Source organism: Sesamum indicum, linkage group LG4 (assembly GCF_000512975.1).
Source record: "Sesamum indicum cultivar Zhongzhi No. 13 linkage group LG4, S_indicum_v1.0, whole genome shotgun sequence".
In the NCBI taxonomy this organism is placed as follows: Eukaryota; Viridiplantae; Streptophyta; class Magnoliopsida; order Lamiales; family Pedaliaceae; genus Sesamum; species Sesamum indicum.
In genome coordinates this window covers 12,942,820-12,962,533 of record NC_026148.1, presented here as the reverse complement: position 1 = coordinate 12,962,533, position 19,714 = coordinate 12,942,820, and the positions used below count along the sequence as shown (strand labels likewise).

The following is a 19,714-nucleotide window of genomic DNA, read 5'->3' as shown; positions in this document are numbered from 1 at the left end:
TATTTAATTTAATCTTTCCCCATTTTTGTGATTCCAGTTATCTGAGAAGATCTACAAGAATTTAGATAATGTTACCAAGAAATTGAGGTTCACATTGCCTTTCCCCATGCTGGCATACCCCATCTATCTGGTATGCTGGTAAAGTTTTTAAATTTCTTTTGCCAGTTTCCATTGGTTAGGCTTTACCTGATTGATTTTCTTGCTCCTTTGTGCTGTGTTTGATGACAGTGGAGTAGAAGTCCTGGGAAAACAGGCTCTCATTTCCATCCAGACAGTGATTTGTTTGTCCCAAGTGAGAGGAAAGATGTGATTACCTCAACAGTGTGTTGGACGGCAATGGTTGCATTACTTGTTGGATTATCTTTTCTTATGGGTCCTCTCCAATTGCTCAAACTCTATGGCATTCCTTACTTGGTTAGTCACTTAGACCTCTTTTCATTGTGTCACTACTTTCGTTGTTTAAATGGTATACCTTCCCACAATGTTTGGTTGAAAGGATTTGGATTTGAGAGAAAGAACTCAAACCAAAAACGATAAGTAAACATGGGTGATCAAAGAATTTAAAATACTTTGTATCATGAAATTATCTAGATAGACTCAATGGATTTATTATTATGGATTTGAAATCCTCAGCTTCAGATCACATCAATCCAAATATTGCCTCAGCCTCAGTTGCTTTAGTAACTAATTTCGTCTAAGATTTGTCTATAGTGTAGTATACCTTATTTTGCATTTCAACTCCTTTGTAAACTTGGAATTCGAATTGGCTGCAGGGTTTCGTAACTTGGCTTGATTTAGTTACCTACTTACATCACCACGGGCATGAGCAGAAGCTACCTTGGTACCGTGGAGAGGTAAAACAGCAAGTTCTCGTTATCCGCTCGTCTTCTAATGCCGGTTTTAATAGCTCAAGAACTGAATTCATTTTGTGAAACAGGAATGGAGTTATCTGAGAGGGGGGCTAACAACACTCGATCGTGACTACGGATGGATAAACAACATCCACCACGACATCGGGACTCACGTCATACATCACCTCTTCCCTCAAATCCCACACTATCATTTGATCGAAGCAGTAAGTCTTCAAGTTCACAAGTTTTCTGCCTCTTGGATCAATTCTTGGATATAATTTTAACTCGTTTTTCTACGATCGCTGATTCTTGTGGGTGCAGACAGAAGCGGCTAAGCCAGTTCTCGGAAAATACTACAGGGAGCCTCAGAAATCAGGCCCTCTTCCATTTTACTTGCTGGGAGTGCTCCTAAGAAGCATGAAAAAGGATCATTATGTGAGTGATACTGGTGATGTTGTCTATTATCAGACTGATCCTGAGCTGAACTGAGAAATCATAAGGGTTGATTTGATCCAAGGGATGTGGATGTCTGTCAAGAGAATTGATCTTTTGATTTCTTGCAATGATGGGATTGGGATTTAGATGTTACAGACAACAAAACCATTGATTGTGTATTTGTTAAGAATGTAAAATGACATTATAGTGCAAATCTTGGTAATGAGGGAAAGGGAGACTTCTTCCAAGAGCTGTTGTTTTCAGTTTCCACACTCACTGTCTGTGGACCAGATCAGATAGCTAATGCCCACAATTCATTTTTTTTATTTTAATATAGCTAATGCCCATAATGCACTTTTTTTCCTAGCATGTATGCTAATGATATACATTCTGTAATTGTTGTTTGTAATCTTTTTTTTTTTTTTTTTGGTTACTTACATTTGGACCCCATCCAAAAATGACATTTTCCCTCAAGAAATTTTTGAAATTACATTTGCGCTCCCTCTAAACATTCTCCATTTACAGCTGAATTCCTTCAATGGAGTTTGAACAGAAAGTGCTGATTTCAACAAATAATTTATATAAACTTTCAAAATTACCTTAATAATATGTTACACTTATAAGGAGGTAAATATAACACTAAAGTCAAAATGATATAATTACAATATCAAATGTTTATAGCTGACAACTATTATTACAATATATCAAATATTGGCCTAAAAACAAGTGGAAATTCAAAATCTAAAAAATTCTCTAAGGGGAAATTGCATGAAATATTCGTATCAGGAATTGTATGGATCCACATGGTATGAGATCTACTCTTGGATGATCTTGGAATCAAGAATTGATAATATGGGTTCTCAGGTCGAGTTGTTTAAAAATACGTTATTTTTTATCCTGTTATTTTATTTTCTACTTTTAGAAGGATTAATATAGATGAGTTTCTAATCATTTAATCCCATCACGAGGATTAAATAAGGGTCCACACGCTAATGCATGTGAAGAAGTACATTTTCACTTTTATAAGACTAATTTGATTAGAAAATATTTATTCAAAATATAACAATTTGTAATGGATCAATTGGAGTAAATATGAATTTTTATTTAATTTTTTGTTAATATCAATAAATTCCATAAATTTTATTAATAATTATATTCATTTAGTAAATAAAAATAAATATAAAAAATAAAAAAATTAAATATAATTTCATCAAATCTCATGCAAACACGCCATAATTATCCTTAAAATTGAATCCTCATATGTTGGTTGCATCTAACTCACAAATCCTGTCTGATTCCAACCACATTTGATTTGTGCGCAGGAACATGGAAGTTTGGATCCATTCGCACCACATCCATCACTTGTCAAATCATAAGGACAACCAATTATTACCCTCCTGTCCTATATATGTTTGGACCTCAAGTTATGTTTATTACAATTTCCCCTACACCCTAAAATGGGGTATAGTTGCAAAATTAAAGGGAGTCGTTAGTAGCTTTTTTTACTTTTATTTTTTGGCCAATGTTGTTAGTATCACTAATGACTTGGCCACATTTTTTTTTTTATAAAATTTTATAAAAATTGCTTCTAGACATATAATTCTGACAAATGGTTGCAAATCGTGTCCTCCAAGTACCCCCATATAGTGCAAATTAGAATGATATCACGAAATTTACGTCGATTATATTATTCGAGCAATCCGAGTGGTACAAGACTGCATGGCCCATGATCAGGTATTCTAAAATATTTTAAAAATACATTTAAAGCCTGGACAATTATTAAATAATTTTGAAATATTTATGCACTAATTATACATTTATTCCAATTTTGCTAGTACGGCATAAACTTGCAATGCATTAGAGAATTGCCACCAGAATGCAACTCACGATTGTGGACATCAACAAGCCCTTTAGTCTTCTGCGCCCTTGTAAACTACACCATTCCGAACGGGTTCTCAATCAATTCCGAATTAGGCAAAATATTCTACAAGTGCTTGATGATCGGAACATGTTCATATACAATGTTTCCCGTAAAAATCGTGGGGGAACATATCAGTACATAAAATATATACTATATATTAGTCGATGGGAGAGACGATTTGACACTATTGTATTTCGACCATCCATATCTAATGGAATGGATACAAAATGTGGGTATTGAGATTGATACAATAACATAACACGTCGATTCGTATCATCATTTGCTGATAAGCGTGTACAATCAAGGTACCAACCTGGAGATGCATCCAAGTGGCAAATTATGGTACTTACCTAATAAACATACTTTATTCTAAACATGTTTGTCATTCCCTTTAAAAGTTACATATACAATTTTCGATTTACTTCAGGTTAACCAAATGAAAAACACCCTAATAAGCTGTGATAATAGACCAATCGAAAACAAAAGACTACATCAAACCTTAGACCACGCTAGGAGCATATTTCAAAATGTTAATCAAATTGCCACAAATGAATGAGTATTAGTACAAGATATGACCCCTATAGACCCTTTGCCACAACAGAATGTTCCGTTCACATCCCACAATCGGAGAAGTCGGAGTAGGAGATCTTCGAGTACAACACAACGAGATACTATTGGGTAGACATAGCTGGTCCATCAACTGTGCAAACATCTCAATATCTACTTCAAGATTGTTATGTGCCTGAACTACCACAACAAGATGACTGGTTTCAATCGACTCTATACATGCCACTATATACAGAAGGTTATCCAACTCACGTTGACCTTGATCTTAATCTTGCCATCACTCAAAGATATGCACAAAGATATAATATTTTACTTATTCAATTTTCATCATTTACTGCATATTGTGATTCAATACAATCAAGCTCGACAACATCATCAAGCTGATTACACGTTCCACCCGATTATGATGATCAAGAGCAAAACGAACCAACAGAACCAATGGTTCACAAAAGACGAAGACCTCGATAACAATGGCGACGTCACACTTATGGAACCGGCAAATATTATTAAAATATGTAATTAATTTTAACTTTATATTATTTTAGTTCTTACATTTTTTTGTATGTAATTTAATTTATTAGTTGTTAAGAATTAATTAAATATTAATGTTTTTTATTAATATTTTTAATAATAAAATATTTAAATAATTCCAAATATTATAAAAATAAAAAATAATAAATACTAATTAATTAATATATATTCTTAATTAACATTAAATAAACAATTTACATAAATTAAAAAAATAAAATTTTGGCCCAAGTCGTTAGTAGCACTCATGACACCGGCCGAAACATAATGGGGAGTCGTTGGTGCCATAGTTTTGCAACTATACCCCATTTTGGGGTATAGTTGCAATTTTTTTAATAATATTTTAATAAATAACTCAAAAAAAAAAAATACACTAGTTATAACATATCAAGAATCTTTGTTGGGGAGCAGGATCAAAATTTCAAATTAAAAAATTTATTTGGCCATGGATGAGACTCGAAGTCATAAGCATATGCGCACTTTGCGCAGATTGACAATGAAAAATCGATAGCCTCGCATACGATCGGCTACATTAGGGGCCTCACACTTAATTAATAGTAAGTATGCCTACCGAGATAACATATATTAGCTACTAGAGCACACATTTTTATTATACTTATGTAATTATATGAAAGAGAAAAAATAAAAATAAAAAAAATTGATCGTTTAGTTAAAAAAAATATTAATGTAAATGTGTGTGAATAGAATGTTATCGATGGGAAAATTTAAACAAACGAATCAGTATGCAATATTCATTTTGCGGATCAAAGGTAGTTATTTATGGGAACCACATCCACTAACCATCAGATGTGCACTGATAAAAATAAGAAAAGAATGTTTTGCAAAATAACATTGATTCAGGGAGCAGGGTTGATGCCCCTCCATTCCCAGAAATACAAGAAAAGATGGTTTCAAATATGAGAATGTAGTATAAGACGATGTTGATTTCAACACAGAAGATTAACGTCGGTTGCCATGTTATGCTCATAAGGAGGAGAAAAGGAGAAGTTAAAGCGATGCATCAGAATTTCTCAACACTTGAATAAGACAGAATTGGTGTTAGCGATCTTACCACATTACCCGTTGACAGTTTCAGAAGATTCACTCAGCATCATCCTTTAGTAGTGCACAGAATTGACTGCCTTCATGAAGGACAATATGCGCGATTTATCTTTCTGTATGCCGTCTGGAGCACAAATGCCGCTACTGACGTCAATCCCATTTGGCCTAAGAGTGGAAAGAGCTTCATATGCATTCTCAGGCTTAATTCCTCCTGCTAACAGCCATCCCCTTTTGCTCCTAATGGGTGGCAGATTGAAGCGTGACCAGTTAAACTCCTTACCACTGCAAGCATGCAAGAAGAAAGCTTATGGCTGTTGCGGCATATAGCTTCAGTGAAGCCACTAAACTGCAAATACGTCAACAGGCAACTGGAAAGGAAGAGAATTATACACCTTATGATGTCTTAAATCGTTTCATCAAAGTACAGGAAAAAACCTTCCAAATAGTTATTTAGAGCCGAGCTTATGCGTCTAGAAGAAAGGAGGCACCAGTTGATATATAAATCAACACTGCTTAAAGCATTTACATATCTTAGTCTAAGAAATTTAACTATATGAGAAAAGTAGACCTCTCATATATGTTGCGGTGACAAATAGAAAAGAGAGAAAAAGTTTGAAGTATACAAAACTAGATCATATCCTTGACTCCCGTTTTTTGAATAAAACTTGATTTGGGTAAGAAATAACTTCATTTGCGACAATGGTAGAGCAAAGATCATCATTGAGTGTTTTAAAAGGCGTATGACCTTGAATTTTATATTTTATATATTTAAAACTTAAATTATCATAAAGAATTTACCAGGAAATTAAACAACTAGGTAGAATTAATTGTCAAACAAAAATCTAGGATATAAGGCATGACATGCTGGAAATACGAAGAAACAAAGATTGGTGGCTCTTGAGATAATAGAAAATAAAATAAAGATTATTTCATTAATAAAAAGATCATGAGATCAATAGAAACAATTTTTAGAGGGATATATCATGATAGAAATTAGAGTTTTTTTTTTTTATTAACCTTCATATAAAACAAAGTTTGATAATATAAGCCATAAGGACCAGACAAACACAAGTTACATAAATAGTTAGCTTAGAACAGGACAAACCCTTTCTGAAAATTAATAGGATTGTGAGAATAGCTACAGCCAACAGGAAAAAAGGTCAAAAAACTCGAGAATAACAGAAGTAAGATATGTGCTACTTGTTTATATATTGGTCGGGTAAATTTTGAACATAAAATAGCTATTATCACAGATGAGGATGATTCCTTCTCAAGTTAGGAAAAAAATATCCATCTTCACTTTCCTTTGGAGCATATGCTTAGTGATTTCGGGAACTACAGGGAGTTGCATGCCCTAGTGTCTGACCTTATACCCTCGAATCCACGTATTACGCCCCATAAGACAAAGCCCCAAGTTTTATTGCTCTGAGGAAATCTTTTGAGCACCCCCCTCAAGGAGCTCACCATGACTGCCTTTTAAAACATTGTCTAGAAGGCAACTTATATTGAAATGTCGAGAGAGAGAAGATGAGCATGCAATCCTTCATACATAATAATAGTTACGTTTCATGTTTTAACAAAAGAGATCAGTTTAATGCCCTAAACCTCTAGGAAAAATGTTCAGCAAACCATGTAAGACTCCCATGGCTGCACAAAGCCATTTCCATGAGTATTTTCTGGGATTGAAAAAAGAGTTTTTTATTGCGAGACCAAAATTCAAAGGCGGATTGGGCGAATGAAGCTAACAACAATTAGGATTCTTGTACCTGCCACCTTTAGCACTATCAACAAGGATCCAATCAACTTCAGAGCATTCTTCATCAGAAATGGAATTCAAAAGATCCCCGTCTTCATTTGCATGTAGAACATATATTACTTGGTTTTCTTTCACTATGATCTTAAAAGCATCCCGAGAACCATTTCCATGAAGCTACATGGAAGCAAGAGAAGATATGCTTAAGCAAAAGATATTAAGAATAAAGATGATGGTGGTCAAGAAGCACTAACCTGCACATATCCAAGGTCTGCTTCATCAGAAGCTCTTAGTATTGTTTCTGCATCATCATCAACAAATACCCCAACAGGCTCAGCTCCATGTTCCTTTGCAACTTTTGAAATCTCTTTTGCAACAGAAAGAGAAATAGACCTTTTTGAATTGGGCCAAAGAATCATTCCAATAAAATTTGCACCGGCTTCTGCTGCCATAGCAGCATCTCTAGCTGATGTGATCCCGCACATTTTAACTAAAGGTTTATTTTCTTCATGTTCGTTGTGAACGATAGAAAATTCTGTTGCCTTATTTGATGCACATGTTATCTTCATCCTTTGAAAGTTTTGCCTCCCAGATAAAAGCACTTCATCCCACTTTATGCCTGTAGATTGGTGGCACGACAGACAGATCAATTTTACGTTCAATGCTAAAATCAAGCAACTTCCAAACTTCTGTCCACAAATTGCCTACATCCCCTGATACAAGGTTCCCAATAGCTCCATTAGTTATGCGTCTCTATGTCTTTGGCTAGATACTACCTAGGTTATCAAGAGAAGATTTTGTTGCTTGTGCAATCATTCTGGCTAATTGCAGATAAAAGTCAAAACAAAACACAGTTCTAACAAAAGAAAACTGCATATACTGTACTAGCTATGTTACAATATTATGGTTTCTAGCTGTATAAATGGGCTAAATTGCATATTTGGTACCACAAAGAAGGGTCAGTGCCCTTTTTGATCCCATGATTTACGGGAATTCATTTTTTATCCAAAACGTTAACAAAAGTTGCAGAGTTGGTCCTGTTAGCAACTTTCCGCTAATTTTTAACGGAAAGTTACAAAGTACCGTTAGTTTGTCAACTAACTCATTTTTTGGCTTTGCTGCACGTGGGGTGATGAATTAGAGGGAAACCAAAATGAGCCCCTCTCTCCCTTTTTTGCACTTTCTTTATTTTTGTGTTATTTTATAGTAATTTGTAATGTAAGGAAATATGAATATTTCAACCTGTTTTTCTTATAATAAAATGATGTGATGTTGTGCTTGAAATGAAAGTGCAGAAAATATAAACTGGTACAAAAAAAGAGTATCTGTGATTTTCAATATTATCCATAAAATAGAGCAACATGCTCAATACACATAGAAACACCCAAAAAGAAATAAACAATAGCACAGTCACCTAAACATACAATTGAGATCTGGGTATTGAGCATGCTACTCTATTTTGTGAATAATATTGGAAATCACAGATACTATTTTTTTACACCAGTCTATATTTTCTGTACTTTCATTTCACACAAAATATTACAACAGTTTATTATAAGAAAAACCGGTTGAAATATTCCTATTTCCTTACATTACAAATTATTACAAAAAAAAAGTAAATAAATAAAGTACAAAAGGGGAGAGAGGGAGCTCATTCTGATGGTAGATTTCCCTCCAATTCATCACCCCATGTGTAGCAAGGTCAAAAAAATGAGGCACTTTGCAACTTTCCGTTAAAAAATAACAGAAAGTTGTTAATGGGACCAATTTTGCAATTTTTCTTAACGTTTTGGGATAAAAAAAATGAATTTCCGTAAATCATGGGACCAAAAAGGGCAGCAACCCTTCTTTGTGGGACCAAATATGCAATTTAGCTTATATAAATAAATTCAGATATTCTTTCTCCTTTGATTAACTCTAAAAGCTTCCACTACGAACTTTTCTTAGATTGCACATCCAAGTAAAATGCATAAAATATTGTCGTTCACCAAACTAAATGAGGAGCTTGGCAATTAGCATCAATGAAACTTCTATCGTTCACTAGAAAAGCAATTACAAGTGTAAAGATAGTGGATACCGTTCGCATACATGCATGTAACTGTTTCCAATTCACATATAGCTATGAGGATTGCTATCTAGACAAACTGTTTGGATACCCAATCAAAGCATATACTATTTCTTTTTCTTTTTCTGTAAATCATTCATCTTCTAGGTCCAGTTGTGATTAAGAGTTTCTCTCTATAGTGAAACCATCAATTTTTTTCTTTTTCCCCATGAATGTGTATCCCGTTCTCCCAATTTAAGTACAACCCTGACCCACAATCTTGAACCTTCATTGAGTTTTCACTTTCCTGCTGCATTCCTGGGTAAAATAAGCATATATGTTAGCAGCTTCATGCTATAAATGCCAGAAGTTAGCAATTATGACCTGCTATAAAAGCCTCAAAAAACATCGAAATGTTTATTCGAGCTGCCACTGGACAATTATAATCAAGATTTGTGGTCGAATTCTAAGGATGAATTATCTACATCTCAGAATTTATACTCCAAGAGGGATGACCCAATAAAAGAAAAAGCAATACCAAACAAGATTGGAGGTACTATTTTCAACTTAAAATGACATTATCACATCTAGTGCGCATGTTCTTGAGCTTGGTTAGTAGCATCAATCAAGCCTCTTCAGATAAAACTTCTCAAAGATTTTCATTCTGCCTTATTATCCATTTTCTTCCTAATTTCAAAATAATCACTACCCTCATTCTTTCCATACTATATGACAGAAACAAATACAGTCATCAACGTACACCAAATACAACCATCAGAAACATTATAGGAAAAAGATCGACCAAGGAAAACACTTCATTGATGCCAATATTTTTCTGGAGTACCTGGACACTTATGCACACCGAGCATTTTAGGCTGAAGCTGGAGTCCCATATTTACACCTGTCAAAAAACCATATCAAAATTGTAAAATACAATCCAAAAAAGCATATCAAATTTACGCCCCGCAAGAAAATAGTAGCAATTATTTTCCGGGAATCAGCATAAAAGGCACAAAATCACTACTTCTCCACGTGACGAATTTTCACGAGCACCTGGTGCGCAAATACCAACACAACAACACCCGCGACAACATGCACGCAACGTACATTGCTCAATCGTACGAGTATATATACTTGTCACTTTCTGTCTATAGAGCAGAGAGAGAAAGGTACCTGAGAGCATATTTGTCGGCAGAGGCGGGCGACTGGATTGGCGGAGGGTGTTGGCTGTGTGGAGGGTACGCAGGCAGCCCGGGGCGGCGTGGGCCGGGGAGAGGGCGGCGGACTGTAGCACCGCAGCGGCAGGTGGTGGACCAGTGGTTGGTGGAGGAAGGACGAAAGAACGAAGAAGGAAAAAAAGATAGATTAGACAAAAAAAGAAATGGATTGTGGAGATCCGAACCCGTTACACCTTGTTACTAGGAGCTCGAGCTTTGCTATTTCAATTCATAACTTCATATTATGTCTACAACACTGAACCTACTCTGAATTGATGAATCATTGAGAAAATTTTGTTTATATGATAGTTGTCTTCTATTAAACTGCTATAATATTAATTTAGGCGTCGCATTGCTAATGTTTTTTTACAGCTTTCCTTTTAGAATTTATATTCGATTTAGCCCAACTTAAAAGATTGTTTAAATTTATTGAATCGGTACGTTTTTTAATCACCTCAATGTGTATCAATGAAAACTTATCAATAGAATTAATTTAATCAAAAGAGATTATCTTTAATTTGTGGGGAAAAAAAAATAGATACAATAAAGGGTATTTTCATCATTTTCTTGTTTTTTAATTATTTTCTTTATATTTCATTTTTAGTCTTCACATAATTGGCGATGTTTCTCAATGATAAAGAACTCTCTCTCTCTTCCCCCCCTCCTCCCACAATGTGTGTGTATAATTTGAAATATTTTTATTTGCTATTTAATTTTCTTACATTTGATAAGGGAAAATATTTAATTATTAATAATAAATTATTATAATTAAATAAAAAAAAGATTGCTCTTGATATTATATTTATTAAAAATATATTATTTTGAAATATTATAAATTATATGAATAAAAATAGCAACTGCAATTAACAAAAAAAATAATAAATATATATTTATATTAATATTCGACTGACATGAAAGTATATATATATATATCATATAGTTATATTACTTTGATGCAAAAGTTTAAGTAACAATTCTTCAATTTTTTATATCTATTAAAATTTTATTTAGAATTAAACTAATAAATAATATTTATGAAAGTATTTAGATATAAAATATATTAAAAAATAACTACTTACTTAATCCTAATAGTATGCATGTTTTTTATTCATTATCTTGTCAATAATTTTTTATTATATTTATAAATTTTAATTTTATTTTATTTCGACACTTTAAAAATATATATTTTGAATAAGATTAAATTTCTGATAAACTTATCAAATATTTTATACGATATTAAAATTTATAAGATGTTTTAAATAAGTTCAGACGTCGTACTTCTTTAATTGCTGTATTTTTTTATATATATATATATATAATTGAAAAGTTGAGGGTGAAAGAGGATAATGGGGAACATTAGATTAGATGTGTGTGGGGGAGGGATGAGAATAAAGCTGTGTAGGGCGGCTATGTAATAAAGCATTTATAACAATAATTTAAGGTGGGGAGGGGCTGGGCTTCTAGACGGGACCCACAGATTAAAAGCGATTTTTTTAATTTTATTATAATTATAATTATATATTTTTTATTATTTAAAAAATTATAAATACAGTTTAAATTAGCAGTTGTAGAACGAAAGACTCTAATTATTACGATGAGATATTTTCTAAATTAATATTAAAAATAAATTATAAAAAAATATTTATAATTACAACAAATTTTTCTAAAAATTATCGTAATTTATAAAAAAAAAAAATTAGTATGATTTTGATGGGCAGACAATCATGTCTTTCCTGCCACCGCCAACCCCCCAATTTTTAGTCAAATACCAACACCTAAGCTTTACAATGCAATTCCCCACAAAAATCATCTTCTCCTATTTAATTCATCATTTCTCATTTATAACATGAAATTGTCAATACATGAAATTATTCAAAATAATTTTAGGTTTATTTCAATAACTTCATAGAATTATGTATTCTATACAATTGTCCATGGAAACTGCACCTTTGTACACCAAAAAGGGCATAAATATCTTTTTAATGATATTTAGTAAAAAAAATCGGCCCGAGTTTACGTTATATTTATTATCCGCTCAACTTTGGACTGATTTGCATCCAAATATGGATGGTTTTACAGTGGTCCACAATCATTTTGGTCCACGTGTAATTCATACTTGTAGATGCTCGTCTCCCATGTCCCAAGTGCAACTTTTTTTACCTATAGTATTTGTTACAAAATCATGGGGCAATTCTTGCACAAACCTGAACCAATCACATGTTCAATTTAGAGAAATATAAACTTTCAAGAATTTTTCCAAATTCATGCTATCTCCCTTATAAAATTACTAATTTAAGCATCTGACAGCAATAACCAGGGTCTGTGTACTGTTCTCATGTACTCCTTTATTGCAAATCACTATGAGAACTCACTTAAGTATTTTATATATCTTTCTGTACAAATTCAACTTCTTAAATAACGTCCAAATCCGAACACATTAAAAATAATTATAATATTTTTGACATGAATTCATTTGAAATCCATTTCTCGAATCCATAGGTTGAGGTGTAGTATAAGTTGATCCAAATAAAATGCCAGTTTATGTAGCTAACAAGGTGGGTGAAAGTCACGAAAGAGCCATGCACCTAAAAGAACACAAGTGACAAAGGGAATGATCACAAAGCAGTTCAGAAAAGTAGGAGATTTGTGTTGATCAATATGCATGCTTTTGTGAGGCTTCTTCCTATTCACATCCCCTTTCACTCCATTTTGAGTGACTTCATCTCTCATCAGTATCATCATTAGGGTATGTTTCCAGAACATAAGTATTTTTTTTTATTTTATTTTTGTAAAGTACTTCATACATTAAGATAAATAAAAAAGTAAACAGAATTCTACAACATAGATGCTAGTTAATTTCGTCCACAAAAGGTAACAAAGTAGAATCAGAACTAATACGGGTATGTAGGAGATCAAGATCACCCATCAAGTGGTCCGAATCAAGCTGTTTGAGACCTGAGAAGAAAGAAGCTCGTTAGGCTCGTTGGGTTGCCCCAACAAAGGCCCTTCAATACTTAAATCTATTCGAGAGTTTGTGTGATAGGGAGGAAAGCTTATAAAATTAGTGAGAAAGTAATAAACGACATATCGTTATCTAATATGTTTGAGGGTAGTTATAGGGTCAACTATCCATACTCATACAGATCCATATGTCATCATCTTGAACTCTCAAGTACAACGCCATCAGACGATCCTAGTTCTGAATCGGGTTGAATCGATGTTCGACACAACCCAAATGAAAAGAACGCAGATCTTAGACCCTGCTGAGTATTTTTAGTTCTGGGTTGGGGGGTATTATAGCTTTTTTTTAGACCTTGCTGAAATATATATATCCCCATCAAGAAACCATGATAAAACTAAAAATAGAAAAAACAAAATCAGTAGAAATTAACCCAATCCAGTTTGAGTGATCAACCCTCTAAATGAGAGCATGAACAGTGACGTTTACTTACCTGCTGATATAAATAATCTTTCAAAAAGTTAAACACTATAACCATCTAATGAGAGTATTTATCAAGAAAGCCAACAAGTCTTAACTTGGAAGACCTGTTGTTGTTGCATTAGATAGTGACTTCCACTGCCACAGAGCATGGAGCATTTTTGCACTCTTAAGGCTACCACATTTTCACAATGCAAACATAGTATCCTTTTTGCATGTGTGTGTGTGTAATGACTATTATACAGTGAGAAAAAAATTTAAAAAAAAAAGATTTTATTTTCTTATGTTTCTTCTTCCAAGAAATGTGGAGTGAAAAAACCCCCCACATTCCCTTTTTAAAGGGGAAAGAAGCATACACTATAAAGTATAAACTCATCCAAATCAGTGTTAGGAATTGCTTTTAGTCTAATTGTGAATTATTTTTTTTAAATAATTGCAAATCACAATATTTAAATGTATTCTCTTACGTCCATAATTACTCAAAATCTGTTTTTATTATAATAGTTTCGTGTCAATTAAAATAAAATATTATTCTTTTACTATTTATACTATTAAAATACCTATAAGATATTTTAAAAGTTATAACTTTTTCTCAAATATAACGTTGGGACAAGTTATAGATTTCAAATATGGGGAGCAATGAATGCCACACCACAATATATATACATATATATATAATTCTTCACTGCAATCAACTATTATGGTCAAAGAAAAAATCATGACGAATACCAATTAATCACGGCCCCACAAGAAGCTATTAGCTGTTGTTCATATAAGTGACGTCAACATATCGGTTATAGATAAAATCATAACAAATATTCTGACTGCAACTAAAAACTATGGAAAATATTGCTTAATGATGAAAATTAAGTCACATTGACTTTGTTTGACTATGGTTAATACTATTGATTTATCATAATTTTTAAATCAAGAGCATCTATAATATAGTGAAAAATCATTTTTTTGCAATCTGTGCTGTTTGTGCACAGAAATGGAACATAAACAGTTGCAGAAAAAAACAAGAATAGATGAATGATATGACACCATGGAAACCATATCAATTCAAGATTTCATCTCTTCAGCAATCAGATATTAACATCAACATTCCATTGCAGAATACAAAGAGGAATAATAGATCAATAAAGCTACACAGGAAATGTAGAAATTCCTTCTATTTTATCTTGCATATGAGAATTACAGAAACTTTTTCCCAGAGGGAAGAACACCTGTTTTGAAAAATACAAAAAATAATTAAAAAATTCTTTCTTCAGTCAAATCTTTCTACCAATTCTTGAAGTTGAAGCATGTGAGATTAGTCGTTCATTGATATATCGTATCGACAAGAATATTGAAAGAATATCAAACTAAGTGAAGATTATCTTCAAGCAAAGCTGTTTAAGCCACCATCTGTTCCTGCTCCATGTACATTTGATCAGCCCAGTAAGGCATAATATCATGAACGCCTCCATGCTTCTGCTCTGCACTGAATAGCCGGGTGCGACCGGAAGGGACGTCTTTCACCAGCGAATTGACCCAAGACACGTCTGGATCATCAATGTTCGATGAGATCATGGCTGCCGGTGCAGCTGTGTTACCACTTCGTATACCAAACGAAGCTGACTTCCGGAGTTTGTTGGCCTCGTCACCGTTGAACCCCCAGTCTAACTTCCCATTGGGAGAGCTCCAATCCGAGAGTTTGGATGGCATTAGACTAGGGGAATTTGCGGAACCAGAGAGGCTGGGGCGATAGCTAACTCCAGCTCGGTCGACAAAGCTCTGGCTGCGTTTTGTGAAGGCAGTTGACCTTGAGTTCATGACAGCCGCAGCAACAGCTGCAGAGGTGTCGAACCCATATGCGGAAGGCTTTCTTGCCGGTGAGCTAGAGAGTGGCGGGTAGCTCGCTCGAAGTTGGTTCATGTTTTGGCGAATTTGAAGCCCAGTCGGAGATTGCAACTGGGAGCTGGTTGTGTTGTTGATAGTAGGCGAGAGACCCTGCATATGAGATAGTAATGAAGGATCGAGTGATCCAAATACATCATCAAGGTTAGTAGGTTTTAAATCCGTGATTCTGCTGTACGGGGAAGAGAGGTTAGCCATCTCCTCTGCCAACTGCTGCCTTTGGTGCTGTTGTTGGGTTCGGATTTTCTCCAATCCAAGCATTTCCATATCAAGCTCAACGTCCCTTGCGCTCAAAGTGGTCTTGAGACGGCTGCCCGGGAGCTGCAATGTTGGCGGTGTAAGGTTCACCTTGTTCTGCCACATGCTTCCACCCATAGGAGAAGAACAATTAACAGAAGGGGAAACTGGCGGTGTCGATGTATTGGACAGGATCAACGAAGATGAACCAAGAGACAACGGACTCAATGTCGTTAAATCCATAGAATTAGCTGAAAGGGACTTCGGAGAAGGCATTGCTGAACCTGTAGAAGCATACAACGGGCGCAACTCCTCAGGTTTGTGTGCAAAAAAGCACACTTTCCGCGAGCAACCAGTCTCGTCCTTGCAAAGCCGGGTACGATATTGGGCCGGATGCAGCCAGGATTCAAAAACACCATGAGCATATTCACAAGCATCACCCTTTGCACAATTCCCCTTCTTGAACTCAGGGCACGGCACGCAAGTGTAGTTAAACTTCCTGGGATCGCGCCTCCTTGCGTTCTCACCCGGATGGACAAAAGGGCATTCCGTCCAGTCATGGGAGTAAGCCCTCGAGCAAGGCTTCACCTTGAAATTATACATCCTGAACTCATCAGTTCCATATATTCCAGTGTTGATATCAGGCAAAGATACATCCACCGGATACTCTTTCTTCTCAGCCCCTTCTTTCACTGCCTGAGGAGTCTTGCTTCCTTCTTCTTCGTCACCCTCCTCAGCCCGGCTGCCGGTTCCATTCAAGAGCATCTCCAGCATTCTCCTCTTTGAATTGCTGGAAGACTTAACACAAGGAGCAATCAGGTCGCCAGGTTTCTTCCCACAGGCATCAACAGCGCTGATATCACCACAGGCATCAATCAAGAGCTCAACAATCTCAACCGACGACCACGACCCACCGGCCGCAGCACAGTGAAGGGCCGTAGCCCCATCCGAGCCACATGCTCTGTTCACATCAACCTTGCCAGTTCCAATAATATACTTCAAAACCTCTGTGCTTCCATACAAAGAAGCAATCATGATAGGGGTCCTCTCTTCAAACCCCATCCTCTTAGAACCAAAGCTTCTGCCATACCAGAAGCTCCCCTCATCAAAATCACAACCCCTCTCCTCTACTTCACAAACAAAACCAGCCAAATCATCTGTGGCTGCCAATTCAAGCAATTTTGAGCAATTCTTGTGCAGAAACACGCTTTTATCCTCTTGAAACCCAGCCTCCATCTCCAAATTAAAAGAGCAATCTTCACTCTTGGAACCACTGCACATCAAATCCTGAAAAACAGCCCAAGAACAAAGAAATTCAAGACTCAGATACACAGCAAACACCAAATTCCACAAATATATGTAAACACCAATTACCTAACCAGAAAATATACTAAATCATTACACCTCATTCCAGAGTTGTCATACCCCCAAAAAAACTACTCTTTTTTCCACTTAAAAATCAATATGGACTCTTTCCACCACATAGCCAGGGTGTCAAAAGAAGCACTCTTTCAACAAATTCTTGAAACTTTTAAAAAAACAAGAAGCCCAAAAACACGACTTAAATCAAAACCCACATCACAAAAACTATCAAATCTTTGACACATACAACAAACCAATTCAACACACACCACCCCCTCCCTCAAACCCCACTCATAAAAATCAAGTCTTTAGTGTGAAAAAAGCATACCTCTGTATTCAAAAGGATAATTCTTTGAAATTGCAAAGACTTTGAGTTGAGAGAATCAGTGGGTTGTGGTTTAAGTTGTGAAAGGTGGAGTCTTTGAGATACATATATATACGCGTATATATATATTGCCTAAAAATTTACATAAAGCATGTGTGTGAGGAGGAAGGGAGGAGGAAAGTGTGACTTTTCTTCTTGCTTCTTTCTTTTTTCTTTTTTAAATTTCTTTTCTTTATAATTTCATGCCTTTTTCAATTGGTCAAAGTCAAAGTTCAAAAGAAGGGGTCTCCGTCTCCAACCTCTCACACACACTTCTTCTGTGCCTTACTTACTACTGATTCCATTTCACAAGAATGCAAATGCAAATGTAAATTAAAGTGAAATGTAATGCAAATTCAAACTCAAATGCAAATGCAGAGCGGGTCCCACCTGAATAGTTCTGCGAATCCAATTCCGGACCGCCATAACGGGTTTCTTGAAAATTCCGGCTGGCAGCGAGTGACATCACGCTCCCCGCCTTGTTTTTGTTTTTCAAATAAAAATACAACTCTGGTGATATTACAACCAACAAATTATTTTTTATAATTAAAAAAATTAATAATTTACTCATATATCTTTTAAAATGAAATAATTTATTTTTCTAGATAGAGATAAATTATTTTATTATAATTAACACAAGAAATAAATTATTATTTTTTATAAAAGAATAATATTTATAATATCACATAAAATAAATTGCATTAAACCCTTCAAATAATAGTTGTTCTTACTACTACTTCCCTTGCCGAGTAAATGATTACTTGAAAGAAAATAATAATTGCTACATGGAACTAATGAGTGGTAGTATTTTTAAACAAATAAAATCCATAGTTTGATATTAGAGCGTAGAGTTCATTCTAATATTATATTCAAATTCAGTAATTGCGTATTTAGATTTGTACTGAGTTTTGATTTGTACTGAATTTTGTGTGGACTGATGCAAGGAATCACACTCCTCAAATGTTCGTACTTGTACGAATCTACATATTCGAATTTTTGCCTTCCAGATGTTTAATGATCAATAGTGATGATAACAAGTCATCAAGTTGAGCCGAAACGAGTGCGATTAAATTCAAATAAAATGCGTGAAATTTTAGTTCTATTTGAGTACATAAAATCCTAGGAATGATATATTTGTCCTTTAGATACCTTACTGCCTGGATCCCATCAATATTTAATGGCCTTATGTTTGAATAGATTGAATATTGTTTATTCAAGAATTTAATAATTATAATGTTTTAATTATTTTAGGATGTACGATTTTGTTGTTATGTCTGCTTTTGTCAATGTATAATTGAAGTGGGCTTCACTTTCCAGCACGCCATTATATTATGAGATTTATGGAATAAAATTCTTTTAATTTTGAATTATCTAAACAAATTCAAAAGTTTTCACTTTATTTCATATATAAGAAGTAAACAAAGTTTTTTTTAAAAAAAAAAATCTAGTTTTCATTCATAAAATGACTATTTTTTATCCAATTGCTATATTTTTAGATAATATTTTATTAAAATTACACCCTTTTGATTATATATATATACACTTTACACCCCTAAACTATGCATAAAATGCATTTACACCCCTAAACCATAAAACGTATAAAATAGCCCTTTGTTATAGACACTACTTTTTTTTTATAAAACTGCCTTATTATTTATACCCCTAAAATATCTCTATTACAACCATTCTTCTAAATATAATCTAAATTATTATAAATTTTTTATTTAAAACAAACACTACCCAAAATTTATGATTTTTATGCTAAGTATAGAATCTGTATAAACTCCATAAATTTATAATTTTTATATTTTTTTATATAACTGGTAAAATATTTACATAAATTTTGCTTGTGCTATTATATACATTGATTTTTCTTAAAAATAAATTATCAATACAAATTTAAAATATTACATCGAGCATATATATATACATATATTGTAAAATATGCAAATTTATAATATAATTAATATAATATTCTATATTTTTTAAGTAATGATATGATATACTTTTATTATGTGGACATGTAATTGAATAA

The 19,714-nt window shown here is 34.1% G+C and overlaps 3 protein-coding genes across 6 annotated transcripts in view; 1 reads left to right on the top strand and 2 right to left on the bottom strand.

Moving 5' to 3' along the window:
- Nucleotides 1-1,682, top strand: part of LOC105160895 (omega-3 fatty acid desaturase, chloroplastic) — a 3,145-nt gene extending 1,463 nt beyond the window's left edge. The window contains exons 4-8 of the mRNA XM_011078407.2: nt 38-130; nt 229-414; nt 774-854; nt 938-1,075; nt 1,173-1,682. Coding sequence (XP_011076709.1) covers nt 38-130; nt 229-414; nt 774-854; nt 938-1,075; nt 1,173-1,340 — 666 coding nt within the window. The 3' untranslated portion in view covers nt 1,341-1,682. The remainder of the gene's footprint in view (nt 1-37; nt 131-228; nt 415-773; nt 855-937; nt 1,076-1,172) is intronic.
- LOC105160894 (N-(5'-phosphoribosyl)anthranilate isomerase 1, chloroplastic) lies at nt 3,416-10,746 on the bottom strand. Of its 4 annotated transcripts, none has more exons than XM_020693087.1 (6): nt 10,335-10,746; nt 10,006-10,062; nt 7,372-7,736; nt 7,131-7,294; nt 5,375-5,646; nt 3,416-3,954 (listed from the first exon to the last, which is right to left on the bottom strand). In XM_020693087.1, the coding sequence occupies exons 1-5, from the start codon at nt 10,342-10,344 to the stop codon at nt 5,421-5,423; spliced, it is 822 nt and encodes a 273-aa protein (XP_020548746.1). In that variant the 5' UTR covers nt 10,345-10,746; the 3' UTR covers nt 3,416-3,954; nt 5,375-5,420. The 4 variants fall into 4 exon arrangements, with proteins under 4 accessions (XP_020548746.1, XP_011076705.1, XP_020548747.1 ...); XM_011078403.2 differs by having other exon boundaries at nt 3,418-3,949; XM_020693088.1 differs by lacking the exon at nt 3,416-3,954 and adding an exon at nt 9,448-9,479 and having other exon boundaries at nt 4,533-5,646.
- LOC105160893 (zinc finger CCCH domain-containing protein 29-like) lies at nt 14,908-17,798 on the bottom strand. Its single transcript, XM_011078398.2, has 2 exons — nt 17,644-17,798; nt 14,908-17,240 (listed from the first exon to the last, which is right to left on the bottom strand). The coding sequence occupies exon 2, from the start codon at nt 17,232-17,234 to the stop codon at nt 15,213-15,215; it is 2,022 nt and encodes a 673-aa protein (XP_011076700.1). The 5' UTR covers nt 17,235-17,240; nt 17,644-17,798; the 3' UTR covers nt 14,908-15,212.